The following is a 22,777-nucleotide window of genomic DNA, read 5'->3' as shown; positions in this document are numbered from 1 at the left end:
GTGAATATCACCGTGAAACCTCTTTGTATAATTTATGCCAATAAAAATTAAAATCTATTTCAGGGTGACATGCAACTGAAGGGTATTGGCTTCTAAACAAAACTAAATAATGGAAGACTACTGCAGTTCTCAAAAACAAACACTGCTGATGTTTTTAAGCGCTTACTAAAACAATTGTGACAGGGCCTGCAGGACGGTGTGCCGCAGATGCACAGCACTGCCTGGTGAAGAGTGGGGCTTCAGGGTCCATGTCTCTGCTTCCCACCCTGGCTCTGCTCCTTTCTGGCCACTGTGCCTGTTTTCTTCACAGTTAAATGGGGATAGTAGTACCAAACTCCTGGAGTGACTGGGAGACTAAATGAGTCCCAATGACTGCACACTAGCCACAGATAAATGTCAAGTTATTGTAAAACACATTACTAGCATACACCACAGTGTACACAATGCAAAAATTTCACATCTATGAAAGAGAAAACTGTTATTGCAGACTTAGGAAGAGATGCTTCCGTTTTGAAGAAATTGAGTTAGAGGCTGTCAGAAGCAAAACCAACAGTCTCCCCTTTGGAGACGGGGCTTTAGGGAAAAGCAAGCTCTCTGATATATATACAGCTTCAGGACTCAAACTCACTAGAGGTCTTCACGGGCCTTGGATCTGGAGCCTCCATAAATGTGGGAAGTACATTTCCTGACCAAAGGCCCAGTCTGATACTGATTCAGTTATGGCAGTAGCAAACAGACCACGACAAATAAATGAAAAGAACTTAAACACCAGCTAAAGAATGACAGTAAAGAAAATAGGCTGGAGAAAAGCAACAAAGACAATTAACAATAAAACCTCCTTAATGTTCAGAATTTATAAGTGACAAGCAAATATGCACCAGAGGAATCTCCCTCCTCAGGAACAGAGGTCTGAAAAGGTAGAAGACTCACAATCCTGGCAAAGACATGAAAGTGGGGGCTGGGCCTGTTCTGTCAGCTGTGAGGGAGACACAGGAAGGAGGATGGAAGTCCAAAAAAAAGTGAGAACCTCTGTCAGAAAATACCTACAAGCAAAAAGTTTGGACCCATGGCTCCAGAGGCACAGTGCCAACCCCAGCAAGTGCAAACCCTCGAGTTCAAATTTTAGTACCATACCACCACCACCAACAACAAAGAATTGAAAATTAAGACAGCATTTGGACCATGCTTTGGGTGTATCCTCTAAATGTAACTGAAGCACTGTTCATTTTAGAAACATTTCTTTGTCTTTTTCTTTTTGGCCAGTCCTGGAGCTTGAGCTCAGGGCTTGGGTACTGGCCCTGAACTTCTTTTTCTTTTTCTCAAGGTTAGCACTCTACCATTTGAGCCACAGCACCACTTCTAGCTTTTTCTGTATATGTGGTACTGAAGAATCAAACCCAGGGCTTCATGCATGCTAGGCAAGCGCTCTGCCACTAAGCCACATTCCCAGCCCAACATTCCTTGTCTTTAACTACAGCCCTGTACCACTTTTATTTTGGTATAAGAAATAAAATGCAAATAAAATTTGTAGTTGAACAGATTTACCACCAGATGTCATTTTTAACTTTAGAATAAACTGGTTTTAAGATAAGCCCTCAGGGCTGGGTATGGGAGTTCTGTACTGTGCTGCATAAAACTAAAGATGGAAGGCACCTGAGTTTTTAGCTCTAAAAACTAAAAAATGTGGTTAAGAGTACAATGGGGGAAAGCATCCTTTGACAAGTTCAGATTGAGCATTCAAGTTTAGTTTTGCATTAGAAAATAAAATGATGATGAGGTAAAGAAGAAGACAGAGAAGAAAGAATGGAGAAATGAGCGGCAGAGAGAGATGAAATAGGGGAACCAAAAGTGAAAACAAGAAGGCAGCTGTGCCTGTCCTCTCAGCTACTTCCAAGGCCCAGCTAACTGTTGCAATGGCACTGCCACTGCCTGGCTCCCTCCCCCGCCCTGTCCTTCTGGCTCCGAGATCCACACTCTACTGCAGGCCTTAGAGCTCTGCCTGGTCCTCTGCTCTTTCAAGTCTCTTCGCTTGTCACTGCAATCACCACACTCATCCCCACTGTCTGCCCCATGCCTACACCCCCTTGACTACCAAGCACCCCCCTCCCCCCCGCGCCTGCCAAACTCCTCATGTCTTGATCTCTTAGTTGTGTGTGTTCTGGGGTGTGGAGGGCTTTCTTTCCTCAGTGCCTATTAAGCCCCAGGCCCCTTGAGCACCAAAATGACCAATTTTGGGTAATTGTCTCTAATCGCCCCTTTTAACTTGGCACGTCTGGTCATTTTGGGGAAGGATGGTGTCTTATCTGGGTTGGGACACTTCTTCCAACTCTTTCAGGACCAGGCAGGGAGATTTTATGAAGGACATGTTATAAGTAGAGACCGCAGTCACCCACATGTCCCCTGACTCCCCAGTCCACCTCACACCTAGGCATAGGCATCATCACAAGCTAAAGAGAGAAAAAAGCCTCTTTCCCCAGGGCCAGTGCTGCAGAGGAGCTGCACAACCATACTGGGAAGCCAGGGGAAGCCTGTCTAGAATATTGCATTTTTATGTACAATCCACCTGATTATCAGTGAGTTAATTATTTTGTAAAGTGAAGCCTATAATTTTTGTTGCATGCACTATTATAATCTTTTTGTTGTTGTTGTTGACTGTAGGGCTTGAACTCAGAGCCTGAGTGCTATCCCTGCACTTTTTTTGCTCAAAGCTAGCACTCTATCACTTTGAGCCACAGCTCCACTTTTGGTTTTCTGGTGGTTAACTGGAGCTAAGAGTCTTACAGACTTTCCTGCCTGGGCTATCTTTGAACTGTGATCCTCAGATATTATCCTGCTGAGTAGTTAGGATTATAGGTGTGAACAACCAGTGCTGGGCTGCATGCATGATATTTTGGCTAACATCCCAAAGATAGAAAATGCAGATCTAGAAGTTGACTTGGCATACAGTGACAACCTTAGTATGTCAGAGCAGATGACATCTTCGATGCAGTAGTACACAGAGTTCTAACAGGCTCCAACATCCTCTTATGATAAGATTTGGAGAAGGTAGGATATATCATAAATGCTGTTTATGACAAATGGCCAATATCATATTTAATGGTGTAAAGTTAAAACATTTCCTCTAAAACTAGGAATGAAAAAAGCATGTCCACTTTCTCTACTCCTCTTCAATATAGTACTAGAATTCCTAGCAAGAGTAATAAGGTAAGAGAAAGACATAAAATGGATTCAAATAGGGAAGAGAGAAGCAAAACTATCCCCATTGTAGATGACATGATCCCATATTTGAAGGACCCTATAGACGCATCCCCTCAAGCTTCTATAGCTGATTCAAAACTGGTCAAGTAGCCAGGCATAAAATCAACTCACAAAAATCAGTAGCCTTCCTTTATGCCAACAATGAGAAGATCGAGACTGAAATCAGGAAAGCAACTCCATTTTCAATAAACTCAAAAATTAAAAAAACAAACTAGAATTAACCAAGAATGTGAAGGACCTCTACAGCGAAAACTATAAAAACAAAACAAAACAAAAAAACACCTTAAGGAAAACCCTCTCATGCTTCTGGATTGGCCGAATTAATATCATGAAAATGGCAATACTGCCCAAAACAATCTATAAATTTAATGCAATAGCTATTGAAAATCCTCACACAATTTTTCAGTGAGATAGGGAAAACAATCCAAAAATTCACATAGAATCATAAAATGCCCCAAACTGCAAAAGAGAACCTTCGCAGGGAAATTAGTATGTAATTAGAATGTATGAAATTAGATGTAGCAATACCAAACTTCAAAGTCTACTACAGAGCCATAGTAATGAAAATAGCTTGGTAGTGGCACAAATACAGACCTGAGGACCAAGTGAATAGAATAAAAGAGCCAGAAATAAACACAGAGACCTATAGCCATCTATATTGGATAAGGGAACTAAAAACATAGGCTATTAGAGATACAGCCTCGTCAACAAATGGTGCTAGGAAAACTGGATACCCACATGCAGAAAACTGAAACTGGACTCTGATCACCTTGGCAGAACATCAATTCAAAATGGATCAAAGACCTCAATGTAAAACTGGAAACCATGAAACTATCACAGGAAGCAGTGGGAGAAACATTAGGGCTCTTTGACACAGAAAAGATCTAGGAGCACAGCAAATAAAAGAAAAGACATAATATTTATCAAGTCCCATTTGGGACTGCATCTACTCAAAAGTTTCTGCATGGCAAAGGACATAGCCAACAAACTAACAAGACAACCTACAAAATGGGAAGTTTCCCATCAGACAATGGGAAGTTTCCCATCAGACAATGACCTAATATCATGAATATATACAAACTTAAAATTCTTGCCAAGTGCTAGCAGCTCATGCTTATAATCCTAGCTACTCAGGAGGCTGAGACCTGAGGATCATGACTTGAGGCCAGCCCAGGCAAGAAAGTCCATGAGACTCCAATTAAGTACTAAAGAAGCCAGAAGCGAAGCTCTGGCTCAAGTAGTAAAGTGCCAACCTTGAGTGAAAAAGTCCAGAGATGGTGTTCAGTCCCTGAGATCAAGCCCCAGGACCAACACACATGCATGCACACACAATAAACACTCAAAAAAACAACAACCTGATTAATAAATGTGCTAATGAACTAAAGAGAGTCTTCTCAGAAGAAGTGGAAATGGCTAATAGGCACATGAAGAAATGCTTAACATCTCTGGCCATAAAGGAAATGCAAATCAAAACAACACTGAGATTCCATTTCATCCCAGTTAGAATGACCATTAACAAGAAAGCAATAACATGCTTGTGAGGATGTGGCCAAAAGGAATGTAAACTTGTTCTACCACTCTGGAAAGCAGTATGGAGGCTCCCAAAAAATTAACATAGAACTGCTCAATGATCTGGCAATTTCACTCCAAAAGATTAACAAACCAGGATAGAGTAAAACCACCAGCACAACCATGTTCACTGCAGCACTCGTCACCATAGCCAAGGTGTGGAATCAGCCCAGATGCCTCTCAATAGACAAATGGATCAAAAAAATCTTAAACATACACAATGGCATTTTATTCATCCATTAGAAAGAATGATATTGTACCATCTATAAAGAAATGGAAAAACTGGGAAATAATTATGTTAAGTGAAGTAAGTCAGGCCTAGAGAGACAAAGATACATGTTTTCCCTTATATGTGGGAGTTAGATTTAGATAATACACTTACAAGTAAATACATTGAGTGGTCTGCACACTTATACAAATGAAATGTATTAAATGAAATATGGTAGATTCAAAAGATAACCCAAAATGTGTAATTCCATAGAAAGGCAAAGTCAAAGTTCAACAAAATATAACACCACTTGAAAGGAGTGAGGTATGGCCAAGGGGAGAGGAATAGTAGATGAATGAAGAGGAAGAGAAGAGGAGAATGCAGTTAATAATTCAATGTATATCCAACAGAACTAAGAAGAGGGAAGGGATGGGTAGAGAATGTTGAGCAAGATGCATTGTATTCACAAACTGCTATGTTAAATGGCAACTCTTTGTACAACTACTTAGAAGATAATTTTTTTTAATGAACAAAATGATTTTTAAATAAATGACGTTCCATTTCGGAGACCAAAAAAGGTGAGGCAGGGAGGGGGTAGCTTACAGGCTCTAAGAGCCAGGTCTTCCCACTGAAATCCAGACAGGCAGCCAAGATGGATGTACATGTTACTGATTTTACTGTTTCTTGGAAGGAACCGAAGATTCTATTTTGTTTTATTTTTTTCTCAAGACTTTGATGAGATGGAAATATATTTTACTTATCAAGAAAGAAAGTGCTTTTCTTACTGAACAAAGTCAGTATGTATGACTGCCATGGTACTGTGTGCTGAAGGGAACCATGAAACCACTGGGAAAGACAGGTGGCTTAGGTCTTACGGATGGAAAAACCCTGCTTCTAGATTCAGGCTTTCATTCACTTTAAATGTTTAGTTGCCTGTAGTCTAGAGCCAGAAGCCCACTCACATGAATCCTGCCGTCTCTGGTGGCAGGGCCGTCCTCAGCCAGGCGGAGGATGAACAGGCCCATATTGTACTCCTTCCCGCCTCGGAGGCTAAAGCCAAACCCCCGAGGGCCTCGCTCCAGCTCCACGGGGCAGCAGCCCAGGCTCTGGAAGAGAGAGGTAGGAGGCAATTCTCATACACTACATGGTAAAGAAAGATGACCTGGATGGCTTGAAAAATGGATTTATTCTCTCCACACACATCACTACAGCAAAAACAAAGAATGCAGCTTTGATTGGAGAGTAACTCGCATTTTACAAACATGGCCTAAATTCACCTGGAGCAGAAATGTCTCCTAGTTGGTCAGTGTACATCAGAACCAGTGGAGAACAGCAGTTTAGAAAGTGCTTCCTTTAAGGGATTTAGTTACTTCCTGAGAAAGAAGCAAAACACCAAAGACTTCTACTGTGACCAGCTGTGGCCCCAGGCTCTTGCAAGTAAGTACCTCATCACCACTCAGATCCCCCTTTCTCTAGGGTAAACTTTCCTCTTATTCTTTATATCCCTCATAGAAGCAAACCAAGCAAAGGCTAAGCACAAAGCAGGTTACAATAATTACTAATCCTTGAAAAATAATCCATCAGAACATGTGTGTAGTCCAAGTTCACCTGTGAGCCAGAGTGCAGTGTGTGGACATGTACCTGATTGTGCCGGCTGCCCACGACCGAGATCACAGCAGTGTCGGGTTGGGCGAGGGGTTTGTGGTCAGACCGTGAGTGTCTGAAGGAGGTGGGCCCGTCTTTCCCACCTTCTCCTTCCAAGGCCATTCTGGAAGAGAGAAACCAGGTACTGACTGAACTGAGAAAATGAGAACGTTTGGACAAGCAGATTCATTTCTTTTCTCCTAAAGTGGCCCCTGGCCAATCTCCCTCTGGAAATTGCCAGCAGACAGACCACTTAGAACTAGGATGATGAGAAAAATCTGGTGGTTGCCTGAAGCTCAGCATTCCTTCTTGCTCAACAGCGCGTTGGTGCTGTGTCTCTCAAGGAGCACTGTACTCACATAACTGAAGGAGACCAGGCAGGTAAGTGTCCCTTGTCACCATGAGAAGTGGCTCTCCTGTAGCCGGGAGATGCCTACACAGATGCCGAGTGTCTGGAAATCTAGATTTTGTTCTATGACCAGTATTTTCAATAAAAGAGGAAAGGATTATGTATGCAGAAAATGCCATCCTGCTCCGCTCAGGTAATCTGAGAAGACACTTGATGCCTCCCTCCCGAAACAAGGTGACCATGAGGAGTGGAGCTGAATGCTGCTATCTTGGAACTCACTGTTTGGGCACTGCTGGTGGCTGCGCCTGCCTGCGATGGAGGCTGGCTGGGGTGGCAGGCACGAGGAAGGCAGAGGAGGTATATGAGAGCTGCCTTTTGACCCCTAGCAGCTGGCTCCCGAGCAACCGCATGGGTGGGTGGGAGCAGGGAGGTGAGGAGGACAACCTCGAACCCACGGACAGCCCACCTGTCTCCAGGCGTGTGGCGGGCCTGTGGCTGCCCCACGGGCCTGTGCTGCAGCGCTGGGCTTTGCCTGGCAGAGCTCGTTCCTGATGGTGGGCCATGATGCTCTGGGTAAACGAGAAAACAGCAGAAATCAGAATCTGCACAGAAGCCCCAGGGGCTTCAGCGGGGCTGTGACTGTATTTTAGGAGGCTGTGCATGCCAAGCACGGTGGTGCACACTGAAGCAGGGCACACATAAGAAAGATTTCGAATCCAAGCCCACCCAGACAAAGTTAGTGGAACCCTGGCTCAAAGAACTCCAAAAAAAAAAAAACAATGAAAAGGGCTGGAGGCATGGCTCATGTGTAGATTGCCAGCCGAGCAAGCATGAGGCCTTGAGTTAAACCCTAATTTCAAAAAACCCCCACAAACAACTGGGTGTTGGTGGCTCACACCTGTAACCCTAGCCATTCAGGAAGCTGAGGATAGTGGTCCAAAACCAGCCTGAGCAGGAAAGTCTGTAAGACTCTTGCCTACAAAAAAGCTGGAAGTGGCTCAAAGTGGTAGAGCACTATCCTTGAGCACAAAAGCTCAGAGACAGTGCCGAGGCCCTGAATTCAAGCCCCAGGACCAGTACCAAGAAAAAAAGGAAGTTAATAGTAATAGGGGCTGGGAATATGGCCTTGTGGTAGAGTGCTTGCCTTGTATAAATGAAGCCCTAGGTTCGATTCCTCAGCACCACATATATAGAAAAAGCCAGAAGTGGTGCTGTGGCTCAAGTGGTAGAGTGCTAGCCTTGAGCAAAAAGAAGCCAGGGACAGAGCTCAGGCCCTGAGTCCAAACCCCAAGACTAGAAAAAATAAAAAGAAATCAAGTAATAGAAGCTGGGTGTGGTGGTTTACTTGTAGTCCCAGCATTTGAGAGGCTGAGGTGGGAAGGACTCTTGTGCTCAGGAATCCCAAACTAGCAAGACTCACAATACATAGGAGAGCTGGGGGGGGGGGGGGGGGGAGATGGGCATGCAGAGAAGAGGAGGAGGGGAGGGGAAGAGAAGGGAGGGAGGGGAGCAAAGAAGGAAAGATGAAAGATCTAGAAGCTGACAGGGAAATAAGATCATGAATAACATTACTATATGAAGAATTTTTACAAAGATGGCTCCTTCACAATTGTGTTTTTGTCTTCTCACTAGTTTTACAAGGCTGAAAAAACCCAAGAGGAGTACTGCATAGTTACGTAGTCATTCATAAACATAGAACCTGGACTGGTTAAAAATGTCTCTAATTAGAGACTCTTACTGATTAAGAGGCTGCTTTACAGCAAAGCCAGACCCCCTGCAGAGCTGCCCATTTTGTGTCTTATGCCCCCTTTGCTCGCCGTCCCCCAGCCTCTATTTGGAAAGCTGCCCAGAATGACAGCCTGGGCCTGACACAAGGTTCAGAATCCACAGCGCCTTCCTCTGAGCTGTTTCGTAGATCTTCTCCCACTCAAACTGAGGCCCAAGACATTTGTTTAAGAAAACCAGATGTGAAAAGTATTTGTTAGCATGCTTTCCTTTCTGGGTGCTTGCTTCTTCACATAAATAAATGGCCACCACTCACTAGCAGGCCTGTTTTTCACGAGCTGCTGAGAATCTTACATCAACTGTCTTTGAAGTTCATTAGATGGAAAGGTAAACAGTGAGACCTGGGGGCACAGGTTCTATGACAGCGGGGAATCAGGTGACACTGCAGGCTCTGTGCCTCTGAGATCAGTGGGGGAAAGGCAAGGCTACTGTTTCCTCACCCTCTTCTGCAACGACCACGGTCAGTGTGACGGTGACCCCGGCATCTTTGATCAGCTGCACAATGCTGTCATGGGAGAGCTCCACAATGGACTGCCCATTCACTGCAGAAATGTGATCTCCAACTCTCAGTTCCCCACAGCGGTCAGCTGGGCTTCCTTCTATGACACGGCCAATTTTGTGAGGAATAACTATGGGAAAGAACCCCCCAAGATTTCAATTATGTATGAAAGTTGCTAATGTTGGATTCATCCTTATTGTTATTATTGATAACACCAAAAGAAACTCTTTACCAAATGCCAGGTGCCAATGGGTCATGTCTGTAATCCTAGCTACTCAGGAGGATGGAGGTTTGAAGCCAGCCCAGGCAGGAAAGTCCTTGAGACTCTTATCTCCAGTTAATAAGCAAAAATCCAGGAGTCATTCAAGTGGTAGAGTGCTGCCTTGAGCAAAAAAGCTCAGAGACAGTACTCAGGACCTGAGTTCAAGCCCCAGGACCAGCACAAAAAGAAATTAAAAATAGCGAAGAAGCACTGAGGTGAGCATCTCATCTAAGTGCATTTATATCTGAACCACCACAGGCATAGACTCCTGAGATAAACCTTGCCATTTACCAGAAACCTTGTTCAGGAACCTTTAGCGCCGTGAGTGGAATAGCCAGGATGCAACCGGGGAAGCTGGCACTATCCAAAGGCTGCCAGGGGAAGAGCGGGTGATGCACGCAAGAGCAAGAATCCCATAAAGGCTTCAGTGGGTAGGGACAGAACTTCCCCAAGACCTCGAGATAAGCAGGGGAGCCTAATAACAGCATCTTTTCTTCTGTGGATGTCAAGGAAGCTGTCCTCTGAGGGCTGACTGTAAGGACCATACAGGCTTTACCCAAAGCCTCTTTTCCTCCTCCTCCTCCTATTCCTCTGGCAGTAGCGGGGTTTGAACACAGGACCCTGAACTTGCTAGGCAGGTCCTCGCTCCTCCTGTCTCTTGTGCAGTCCACCATTGCCACCAGTCCCCACGGTCTCTCCTCCACAGCCTCTGCTTTCGTGAGGTCCTCATGATCAGGCTAACCAGTGTCACTGGTCATGGATCTGTTCCTCATGTGATAACTCAATTTGCAATTTCCTAGTGATCTCGCAGATACTGATCAGATCTCAGGGAAGCTGACATTTCATTGTTTGTGATTAGCCGTTAGAGCTACATCAAGTTTTTAGCTGCTTTAGAAAATGCTGCAGTAACACTCTGGCTCTGCTGAAAGGGCATTTACGCCCAAAAGGCAGCTTTTAAATAATGCAAGCCCAACTCAAGGTTAGGACTCCATAATTACTGTTCAGAAATCCAGGTAGAGCCTGACACATCTGTAGAAGATGCCCCCTGGCTCTGCCTTGCCTCCAGCTCAGCATGCTGCTGTCTATCCTACACCAGCTCAGAGCAAGACACTGTGCTGTTATCAGAGTTTAAAACAAGTTCTTAGACGTGAAGAGAATCTTGCCAGGCCATGTATCTATCGCCTGTGCCTGTCTGTGTTCACTGACAGTTTCCTAGCTTAGGTCAGCAGACTTACCAGGCACTTGAGTCGACTGATAAGACTAAGGATAACAAATAGTTTTAGATGGCATTGTGAACTATGTTTATTCCTTAGCAAAACATTCCTTACTAGTACTTCTGAATCATGTCTAGGAATACTTTTGGACATTTTAATAGACCTTCATTTGGAATGGAAAAGTTAGTCTTGGCCATGATTTATGCCCTTACAGACAGTACCGTGGCTCTTCCAGGACTAGAAAGTGGGAGATTTTGTCTTAAGATATCAATGTTGAGGCAAAGACCCTTTATCTCTGAATGATGTCAAACACTAGTGAGTCCATTTTCCTTGCAAACAGATGCATTGAGAGCTGGTTCACAGTACACAAAGGTAGTTCATCAGAAGCAATGAAATATCACATGGCAACCCTGCAATATTCAAGCAACAGTTCTCCTCCTTAGAAAAAATTCACTCATATACTAGTGTTCATTCTAGTCCCTTGAGAATAAGGGTAACCAGCAGGCCAACAGGGGTTTGCCCAGATCTGGGAGAACATCAAAGAAAATCTCTAAAGTCTCACCATGCAAGCAATAGGGCAAGGAATTAGCACATGGTGGTCCATACTTAAAGGGCTAGCTGTCCAGGTGAGGGAAGATAAGTCCATTGTTACTGTCTTGTCATTTCCAGGAGTCTGACTCACCACTGGGCCAAGCAGAAGATCATGTTTCAACAATGAGAGTGGACAGGGATGGTTTTCCAGCCACTCCTTTAGAGCACTCGCAGCTGTGTGAGGGCCTAAGTTCTGCCTTGTTTGTGTTGGTGTGCAGTCTATGGGAACCTACCAAAAAGCCCCACATTCACCCGCATTCATCTCTGCCTCAATCTGTCTTACAGCTTGGCTATCCAGCTGCTAAGATCATACTAGTGGTCTTAAGCATTTCTTTTCAGGAAAACAAAGGATAGTACATGGAACGAACTCTTTTGCAAGTAGGACTGAGAAGCATAGGGTAAGAGTAGCACTGTAAAGTCTGGTGAAGTAAGAATGAGCCATGCCATTTTCACCCAAAAGAGAGGCCTTTCTGAGCACCAAGCTCCTCAACCAAGACATGCTTTGAGGACACTGGCTGGGACCCTGGTTTCTGGCCATCAGTCGTGAGGAATCTCAGAATCTCAAAACTGGAAGCAGAGGTGCAATCAGGAACTCTTTTGGAGACATACATCACTTCGAAGAAACAAAGTAACCTACATAGACTGAGACAAGGTCCACAACAAAGAAATGCACTGTTGCAGGGAGGCCCTGCGCCTCTGCCTACACTACCCACTTCTGTCACAGAAAGCAGAAACTTCGCAGACTCTGTGGACTCTGCACTACCTATGACTCTTCTACCTGTGAGAGACAATGACAGAGGGCTCAGCTTTCTGTGAGATTTATTAGCTAGCAGCTTAGTGGCATTACCAGTTTGGTTGTGTGCCATGAGGGAAACCTCAAGTACATTATGTAACATTTATTGACAGCCTGAGTCTCTTCTTTTTTTTTTTTTTTAGCCAGTCCTGGGCCTTGGACTCAGGGCCTGAACACTGTCCCTGGCTTCCTTTTGCTCAAGGCTAGCACTCTGCCACTTGAGCCACAGCGCCACTTCTGGTCGTTTTCTGTATATGTGGTGCTGGGGAATCGAACCCAGGGCCTCATGTATATGAGGCAAGCTCTCTTGCCACTAGGCCATATCCCCAGCCCAGCCTGAGTCTCATTTAACGCTGGAGATGTTCATCATTTCCTGACACTTGTAAGCAGTTGCCTCAATCTCACATTTTAACGAGGCTTTCCTTCCCATCCCAGTATTAAATATTAACTTTTTAAGGTTTCTTTAAAAAATGAAGTCATTAGGTGTTGGTGGGCACTAGTAGCCCCAGTTACCTGGAAAGGTAAAGAGGATTGCTGAAACTCATGAACTCAGGGCCGCCCTGGACAGTATTATAAGATGCTGTCATAAAAATCAAAACAAGAGCTGGGCGCTGATGGCTCACACCTGTAATCCTAACTCCTCAGGAGGCTACTAAGGTCTGAGGATCACGGTTCAAAGCCAGCCTGTGCAGGAAAGTCCATGAGGCTCTTTTTTTGGTCGGTAATGGGGCTTGAACTCTGGGCCTAGATGCTGTCCCTGAGCACTTCAACTCAAGACTAGCACTTTACCATTTGAGCCACAGCACCACTTCCACCAGGAGACTCTTATCTCCAGTTAATCACCAGAAAACTGGAAGTGGTGCTGTGGCTCAAAGTGGTAGAGCACTAGCCTTGAGCAAGAAAGAGCTCAGGGACAGTGCCCAGGCCCAGAGTTCAAACCCCTGACAAACAAGAAAAAGAAAATCAAAACAAGAACAAAAATGATGCTGATAGTGCCGATGGCTGCTCCCACAGGCACCGGAAGGACCACGGACCAAAGGCCCAGGCTCCACATGCATTATGAGCCCTGCTCCTCACTCTTCAAGAGATCAGACCACGCCACCATCCTCGCTCAGAGGAACTGACACATTTGCAATGCAAGTGACTTAAGAATTAGTCTGTCATTCAAAGGCACAAGTGAGGGCATGAATCCATGTTTGTCCAAGTACAAAACCCAACAGTTAATGATACTCTCTTCTTCAGAGATCAGACATATGCACAGATAAAGTCATTCAAAGAGTAAAAACCTACTTTAAGTAAACAAAAATATTCTGACAATTTAAATATGAGAATATGTGTAGACATATTTAAATAATACAACTTTTTATTGCATTCCTCTGCACTGCTTAGCTGTACGGTGAGCACTAGATATTCCCCTACTGTTGCAGAGCTAGAAAGGGAATATCTTCAGTATAAGAAGTGGTTAGCCCTCATCACATGAAGCTCTTTGTGATCATCCTAAGTGGTTATCTGCTTTGTTTTTCTAAATTTTGTTACTATTAATGTGATATACAGAGGGACTACCATTTCATTAGTCAGGGAGTGAGTACCATTCTTTCTTGGACAATGTCACCCCTTCCTCTACTTTTCACCAGTTTCCCCCTCCCATCCCTGCCCACACGTTACATGGCTGAGACGTCTGCTTTCCAATGATACAACATGAAACCACCTATAGGCTGCTTTCCTTTCCTTTTTCTGTCACAGGCTATACAACCGTTCTCATGGTAGCAGTGATACTTCCAAGTGTCACCATAGCAACTGCTCTCAGAAAACGGAAACGAGTATCAGTGAGCAGTGCCCTGGTACTACTGCAATTATTCATCCAGGCCACAGGTCTTTCTTTGCACGTGTGCATGAATTTTAGCAAGACATTTGCAAATTGGTGTGGCTCATAGCACTTTTTTGAAGGTGTTTGCTTTTTTAATAAGGTTCTAGTGACCACTTAGTTTGAAGGGATCTTGTTACCCAAGGAAAAATCAATTTCCCTTGCAGAAGAAAGAGCATACTCATATCGTTGAAGATCTTCTTTTTAATACTTGACTTAAAAAAGTAAAGTTACTAGATGAGCACAATACACAAATACCAATGTCTTGATCGTTTATTCAACTGGATTTTCTCATTAATACGTAAAGATTACTTTCTTAGAAGCATCAAGATAAGGTATTAATTTGCTGAATCCTTAAACGCTGAACTTACTATGTACACTTCCTCCACTCCATATGCACTGCTTATGTATGTTCATACATTCAACCTTCTCAGATGCAACATTTTGTTAAGATTGCCTCAGAACATTTAATTTTTGAAGGTTCTAACAAAACTCTTACACCCATCAATGAAAGATATATGCAAAGTAGGGATGTTTCTTAGGAATATTTCTTATCATTTACAAGGGTAATTTATATTTTGAATAAAGCAACTGTTATTAAATATTTGAGTCTAGACTTTCTATTAATTGATTTTTACTCCTTTATTCCATAGAGCCCCACCCTCACCCCCCTCAGTCCTGGGGCTTGAACTCAGGGTCTGGGCACTGTCCTTGAGTTTTTTTTTCCCTCAAAGCTAGCGTTCTACCACTTCGTCATAGTGCCACTTCTAGCCTTTTCTTTTTTTGGCCAGTCCTGGGCCTTGGACTCAGGGCCTGAGCACTGTCCCTGGCTTCTTCCCGCTCAAGGCTAGCACTCTGCCACTTGAGCCACAGTGCCGCTTCTGGCCGTTTTCTGTATATGTGGTGCTGGGGAATCGAACCTAGGGCCTCGTGTATCCGAGGCAGGCACTCTTGCCACTAGGCTATATCCCCAGCCCCACTTCTAGCCTTTTCTGTTTATGTGGTCCTGAAGAATTGAACCCAGAGTTTCATGCATGCTAGGCAACCATCTACCACTAAGCCACATTCACAGCCCAATTTTACTTCTTCCCATGATTTCTCTAATAAAAACCAAAAAATCTATTCTCCAAATTGAAAAAGGACTTTTAAAAAACTCAGTCTTGGGCTGGGAATATAGCCTAGTGGCAAGAGTGCTTGCTTATATACATGAAGCCATGGGTTGGATTCCCCAGCACCACATATATAGAAAATGGCCAGAAGTGGTGCTGTGGCTCAAGTGGCAGAGTGCTAGCCTTGAGCAAAAAGAAGCCAGGGACAGTGCTCAGGCTCTGAGTACAAGGCCCAGAACTGGCAAAAAACCAACCAAACAAACAAACAAAAAACCTCAGTCTTTGCCTGATATATTTTCCTAGTATAGTGTTTTTGTTTGTGTGCTGGTCCTGGGGCTTGAACTCAGGGCATGGACGTTGTCCTTTTTTTTTGTTCAAGGCTAGTACTTTACCATGTGAGCCACAATGCCATTTGGGGCTTTTTTTGTAGTTAACTGTAAATAAGAGTCTCTTGGACTTTCCTGCCCGGGCTGGCTTTGAACTGATCCTCAGATCTCAGCCTCCTGAGCAGCTGGGATTACAAGTGTGAGCCACCAGCATCAGCCCCAATATAATTTGATGCAAACTGAGCTTCTGAGACTTATTTTATGAACAGTTAAACCTGAAACCTGGAAGGTCTGGCTCAGATGAGCTGATTTTGAAGATAAGTACTACTTATTCTTTAAAAAGATAAAGTCTCTAAGACAATCTACACATGTATATATTCCTCCATCAGCTTCATATGCTCCAATGGTAGGCTCTGAAACTGGCCTTGCAGGAGAGTAGACATATAGCAGCCCTTACCTCCTGGAGGTGGCTTGCTTTTAGAGGTGAGGATGACAAAGCCAAATCCTTCATTTTCTTTTCGTTGTAAGACAACATCGTAGGCCTCCTGGGGAACAGACCTAGTTGGGAGTTCTGCTCGGCTCAGATGGGGAGATGCATTCTGTGATGAACTGAAGGCTTGGGAGACATCATCCTCAGGCTGTTTCTCTATAATCAACATGATTAGTATTAATATTTTGGAAAACCATGATCCTTTTGCTAAATAATTGCTTTTGTGTTGTCTCTCAAATTAAATTTAGTCTTTAATAACATGAAGAACAGAAAAATAGCTATCAAGTGAGATTCCAGTGTGATCCAAGTACATATACAGTCAGCTGCAGTCCATATGACTTCCAAAATTCTAAGGTGTACAAGTGGAAAACTAAAGCTTTTATGAGCTTCAGTGAGATTTGACTGTAAAAAAAAATTCTTCCAAGAATTGCTTGGTTGTGTCAAGGTTTATGACTCTTGATAGTAATTTGAATAGAAGTTGATAATGTAAACTTCCTTTCAAAATTAACTGAATGTAACAGTTTAGTGAATGATATCCATTCATGTCTGAAAGTTGAAAGTGCCCAGAGGGCTGTCATTCAAACTGTTCCCTGTCTCACAGGATTTGTCTCTACTATATACATACATACACAGACACATACATACATATGTGTGAAAAATATATACATGTACAGACACACATTGATTTTTGCCAGTCCTAGGGCTTGAAATCAGGGCCTGGGCACCGTCCCTGAGCTTCTACCACTTGAGCCACAGCTCTACTTCCATAAACAAAGTTTATGTGATACTGAGGAATTGAACCCAGGGCTTCATGCATGCTAGCAAGCACTCTACCACTAAGCCACATTCCCAGCCCCCTACCAGGTGTTCTGCCATAGTTTTCTGACTGATGAGATAATACAAGTTTCTCATAAGCAGTTCTCACTTTCTTTCTCCCACTGTTAGTGAACAGCAGACTTGCTTGGCATAGATTCATGTAGACTCTCCAGAAAATGGGCAGTTAACCCATCTTTTTCGTGTGTGTGCCGGTCCTGGGGTGAACTCAGGGCCTGGGAGCTGACCTTGAGCATTTTTATCTCAAGGCTAGTGTTCTAAATTTGAGTCACAGCTCCACTTCCAGGTGTTTTTTTTAAATGGTTAATTAAAAATGAGAGCCTCATGGATTTTCTTGCCTGGGCTGGCTCTGAACTGTGATCCTCAGATCTCATCTTCCTGAGTAGCTAAGGATTACAGGTATAAGCCACTGGTGTCTGGCTTAACCTATTTGATAGTAGCAGGATGTATGTTTTATCTCAACGAATAAAAAACAGTGATGCCAAGGGGCTGGAGATATGTAGCCCAGTGGCAGAACATGTGCTTAATTAACATGTGAGGTCCTGTGTTCAGTTCTAGCAAGAAACAAACATTTGAAAAGGAAAACAGTGATGTCACTAGCCATCACGTTATCGACATTTCTAGTCTCCACCTGTGCAGGCAGGGAATCTTCTAGGAGCTGGGACTATAGAGCAGCTAAGTAAGCAGATACAAATGTTCATATTCTAGTGTCAAGGTTTAGACCCCAAACTCTGCAGGTAAATCCTAAAACTTAATTCTGGTCCTACTGCTTACAAGGCACCTCCTGAGTCACTGTACAACCATGCATGCCTAGGTCATAACAGTACTTCATGGGAACATTGTGAGGGCTGAAGAAAATGATCCCTGCACGTGAGACAGTGCAAGCACTTAGACTGAACTGGAGAAATAGTCCACTTTCCTTGACTGTCTGGGATTCCACCAGGACTCAAAGTCTTCTGCTACCCAGCTAAGGGAATATGTTGTTGTGATCAAATAACTGCATTATTTTTGGAAGCATTTCATCTAAGATAAACAGTGGTAAAATTTATTAAATCATATAATCTTAATGTAGATATTCAAAGTTTCTTTTTGCTAATACTACCATTATATTACATGGCTTCTCCATAATAGGATCCTAGATCATATAAATTAAGTTATATAGATTTTTGAGATAAGGTCTTGTTGGGTAGCCTAGAATGGTCTGTAATTTTCTATCTTCCCACCTCAGTCTCCCAAGTGCTGGGATTACAGGCACCATCATACCCAGGTGCTACTCTTGAACAAAGAAAAGAATCCTGTAAAACTACACAGAAGATAAGCTGTTTCCTTTTTAACTTTTCAGAGCAGAAAGAGGTTTACATACCTCCATAAAAGATCTTTCTTCTGACAGTCAGTAGCACATGGCCATTTCGAGCAGCGGTGGTCATGAGGTCTAAGACCTGCTTATGTGACTTCCCTTTGACAGGAATTCCATCAATGCACATCAGTTCATCAGCAGCACGAAGCCGGCCATCTTTCTCAGCTGCTCCCAGGGGAATAATGGCTCCAATATATATCTGGTAAGACAGTAAAGTACAGGCTGGCTATACAGTGTACAAAGATTGGCTGGAGAGTTAAGACCTTCCTGACTCAACTCTGTGAGAACCAACAGATGTCCACAATTTATCTAGGAAAGTCACATTTCAGAAAAATGGTACCTCATTTAATCACTATTCTGGAGTCCTTCTAGATCATCAGGCCTTGATCAATTACCAATGGAGACTAGTTAGAACATACTTATACATTAAACATTCTATTCAGAAATATAAAGAAGCCTGACATTTTAAAATACTACTTTTATTCAACTAACTTCTAAGCCTAACAGTGCACTCTTTTTTGACAATAAAATGTAAATACATTCTGAAATTCTACAGGCCACATTACTTGTTGCCATTTAAAGGCAAGGGTCAGGGACAGTCATGTGGTACATGCCTGTGGTTCCAGCTACTTTGGAGGCAGAGGTAGGAAGATATGGGTTCTGTGAAAAGAGTAGCATAAGACCCTACCTAGAAAACAAAGAAAAAAGATTGGAGGCATAGCTCAAATGGTAGAGGCCAAGCACAGACCTCAATGCTCAGTACTACAATAAACAAAAATAAGATAAGGGCAAAACTTCAAAATGAAATCCACTGTTTGTTCTACAAACTAATTTTATGTAGGACCACTGCATAAGCAAAATGCTAGAGCTGAACTGCTTTGCAGATCTAAGTCTTTGGCTTTCTGGACAGAAATGGAATTATTTTGTCTCCTCAGCTTTCAGAGCTAACAGAAGGAACAGCAGGGAAGTCCTGCCAAGCCATAAGACAGACAGACAGAGCACAGAGGGTATTACAGAGCATTTACAAGGTTAAGACCTTGGCACAGAGGACACAGGACCAGAGGGTTCCTCTGGGACCTAAACCCAGGGCCTCTTGCTCTTGCTTAGCTTTTTCTGCTCATGGCTGGTACTCTACCACTTGAGCCACAGCTCCACTTCTTTTTGCTGGTTAACTGGAGGTAAGAGTCTCACGGACTGGCTTACAACCCAAATCCTCAGATCTCAGCTGCCTCCTGAGTAACTAGAATTACAGGCATGAGCCACTGGTACCTCGATGGATAACAGGTTTCCTAGAGAAGATGTCTTAGAATCTGCTTAGCAAAGGCAAAACTAAATGGAAAGTTAAGATAAGCTTCTGTTTTTGGGGTGTCTAGGATGGAAGCAGGCCTTGTGCATGCTAGGTGCATTGCTACCATTGGGCTCTAGCTCTAGCTCCAAGTAAGCCTCATTTGTTTACACAGAAAAGTAAATCAAAAAGTGTTTGAATTATAGCTGACTATTTTTTTTTTTCCTGGTCCGTCATAGAGCTTGAACTCTGGGCCTGGGCACTGTCCTTGAGCTCTCTTTGTTCAAGGCTAGCACTCTACCACTTTGAGCCACAACACCACTTCTGGTTTTCTGGTAGTTAATTAGAGATGAGTCTCACTGACTTTCCTGCCTGGGCTGGCTCTGAATTGCAATTCTCAGATCTCAGCCTCTTAAGTAGCTAGGATTGCAGGTATAATGGCATCCAGTTCTCAGAGGACATGTTTTCAGCTACAGTTGTTGGCTTAAGCTATTCCATGTTAACTGAGGAAAGATATTACTCACAGAAATGTCTTCTTCCTTATATTAAGAAAACTGCTAGTCAGGTGCAGCTCATACCTAGCTACTTAGGAGGCTGAGATCTGAGGATCAAGGTTTGAAGCCACCCCTGATAGGAGACTCTCATCTCCAGTTAACCACTCAAAAGGCCAGAAGTAGAGCTGTGGCTCAAGTGGTAGAGTGCTAGCCTTGAGCAAAATGAAGCTCAAGGACAGCGCTCAGGCCCTGAGTTGAAGCCCTAGGACTGGCACACCACACACACACACACACACACACACACATACACACACACGAAGAAAGAAAATCGCTAGAGGAAAATTAAACTAAAAAAAGAAAAACATTAGGAAATCAAACAAAAAACACTATGCTCCACTGAATCACCACTCGAGAGACTTCAAAGATTTACACTTACAGACTGGTCAGGTCCGTCTCCTCCCAGGACCCTGAAGCCAAACCCAGATTCCTGTTTCCGAAGAAAAACATCCAAATCTTTGGTGTTTGGTGCTAAGGAAAATCAGAAAACATAAAGTAAATATTTTGTTCATACTTAAAGTATTAAAATCAAGTTCAGTATTTAGTAGGATACAATTATAGAGCAATTCAATTATGTATAATCTCATAATTTCTAGATATGTGAAATTTTACTTAAGTGCATGAAAGACACATACTGGAATATAAATCTGTTTGAAGTGCTAACCAAACTGTAACAAGACTGTTCAGGAAAATTTGTGTGGATTCTATACATTCAGTAAAGAGGGTCATTAACTTCTAATGCTGTCCCTTCAGTACTACAACATATAATCCACAATTATCCAGTCATTTGATGTTTGTTAGCTACAAATGATCTAAGTGAGGTACTTTAAATCTTAGGAAAGAGACCATAAAATGCTTATTATACTCTTAAAATTTTTCACATGAATTATCCATGTAGCCTAATTTTGCAAAAGTATAGTATTTTAAAGAAAGCAGGTATCAATGACAACCTCTTACTGCCCTACCTACTAAGTGGGGAAATGAAGGCCCGAGTGACTTGTAGAGGGTGATCGGGTGAGTGGCGGAGCTGATTTTGACCCAGATGCATTTCAAGGGCCTGGGCTTTTACCCCACACAGCTCAGTTCCCCTAACGACAGGCTGTATTTATCAGAACACGAAGTCAAGAAAACCTATTTCATGACTAAGAATATGTCTCTGGGAAAATATTAGTGTTCTTTCTAAGTAAGGTATATTTACTAAAAAGAGAAAAAAGAAAAGCTGGAAGCTGGGTGCCTGTAATTCTAGCTACTCTGGAAGCTGAGATCTGAGGATTGTGGTTAAAAGCCAACCTCAGGCAGGAAAGTATATGAGACTCTTATCTGTAATTAAATCACAGAAAAAGCCGGAAGTAGTACTGTGGCTCAAATGGTAGAGTGCTAGCCTTCAGCAAAAGGAGCTCGGGGAAAGTGCCCAGGCCAAGAGTTCAAGCTGGGGGGGGGGGGAGGGGAATGAGAGAAAAAGTTGAAAAAAAAAAAAGTGAAATGTGGTATAGGATAAACTATTAATATTGTTTGGAATCAATATCTTCTTTCTTTTAATATGAAAACGAGCAGTAGGAAGAGAAAGAAACCAAGAGCCTTGTTCTGTGGCCTGATTTTATAGTCAAATAATTTCTTGATAAGTACTTCTATTGGAATCATAGAACTTTATATTCTGTGGTACAACTCAGTGTGAAAAGTGTGTTCTTAGCCTGGGGTTCAACTCCCAGCAGGAAAAAAGAAACAGAACTTTAGAAATTAGAACGGTCCTAAGCCAAATGTACCAAAAGTAAGAATGTTTTAAGACAAACTCATAATCTGATTCACTGAATCAAAACCCCTTTGTACAACTACTTAAAAACAAATAAATAAAAAGCACAAATCCCATGGGAAGTCAGAGAAAAAGTTTTCCACACAGTGATACTAATTTAAATCTCTGCTTTGCTATGCTGACACTTGGTCTTCACCTTTCTGAACATAGCCTGAAAATAGCAAGGTTATGATTTGCAACTAGTTAAGTAAGTATAAAGTGTCAGCTTCATATGATGCTTCTAATTGTGTATGTCTTTTTTAAGGTAGATATAAATCTATTTTTTGTTGTTGGAGATAGGTTCTCACTTTTTAGCTCAGGGTGGACTACAAACAGCACATGTAGATAGAATCCTTCTTTTCTTTCCTTTTTTTTGGGGGGGGGGCAGTACTAGGGTTTTCAATTCAGGGCCTGTGCTTTACCTCTCAAGCCACACTTGCAGCACTTTTTGCTTTCGTTTTCAGAGATGGTTTCATACATCTTTTCCTGAGCAGGCTCAGGCCTACTTCCTACTTTTAGCTTCCCACATACTTGGGATCCAGCCTAATTTTTAAGATAAATTCTCACTATTTTTTTTTTGTGTGTGTGTGTGTGTAAGCTGCCTTTGAACTGTGATCCTTCTATCTCTGTCTCTCAGGTAACTGGGCATGAGACCAAATTTAGTTTTTTAAACAAGAAAATTAATCATACATAAATCTGCAATTTTAGATTGGAAAAGATTTTTTATTAGTAAGTAAATTTCTGCCTTTGTGCTTTTTCTTTCCTCAGACAGACTCCTCTAAGAAGTTGACTTTTCTTTGAGGTTTCTTTTTCATACATCCTCCACATTTCTGCTAGAAAAATCTTCCTAACGCTCAAATTCAGTATTTTCTTGTAGTCAAAACCATTTCATGACTCACTCCCTCCACTCTTCCTCCCTTCCTTTCTTCCTTCTCCCTCTGTTCTTTCTTTCTATACAGGGTCTTGCCTTGTAGCCCAGGCTAGCCTTGAACTCATGATC

At 42.8% G+C, this 22,777-nt stretch overlaps 1 protein-coding gene across 2 annotated transcripts in view; it reads right to left on the bottom strand.

Annotated features, from left to right (window-relative positions):
• Magi3 (membrane associated guanylate kinase, WW and PDZ domain containing 3) overlaps nucleotides 1–22,777 on the bottom strand; it is a 194,388-nt gene that overhangs the window by 5,107 nt on the left and 166,504 nt on the right. For both annotated transcript variants that reach the window (XM_048363205.1, XM_048363206.1), the window contains exons 13-19: nucleotides 20,368–20,459; nucleotides 18,159–18,351; nucleotides 15,929–16,117; nucleotides 9,254–9,442; nucleotides 7,495–7,597; nucleotides 6,677–6,803; nucleotides 5,998–6,141 (exon numbers count right to left, since the gene is read on the bottom strand). In XM_048363205.1, coding sequence (XP_048219162.1) covers nucleotides 5,998–6,141; nucleotides 6,677–6,803; nucleotides 7,495–7,597; nucleotides 9,254–9,442; nucleotides 15,929–16,117; nucleotides 18,159–18,351; nucleotides 20,368–20,459 — 1,037 coding nt within the window. The remainder of the gene's footprint in view (nucleotides 1–5,997; nucleotides 6,142–6,676; nucleotides 6,804–7,494; nucleotides 7,598–9,253; nucleotides 9,443–15,928; nucleotides 16,118–18,158; nucleotides 18,352–20,367; nucleotides 20,460–22,777) is intronic.

This window comes from Perognathus longimembris, chromosome 15, assembly GCF_023159225.1.
Source record: "Perognathus longimembris pacificus isolate PPM17 chromosome 15, ASM2315922v1, whole genome shotgun sequence".
NCBI classification, from domain to species: domain Eukaryota; kingdom Metazoa; phylum Chordata; class Mammalia; order Rodentia; family Heteromyidae; genus Perognathus; species Perognathus longimembris.
The sequence above is the reverse complement of the archived record's forward strand: the minus strand, read 5'-3'. Positions and strand labels throughout refer to the sequence as shown.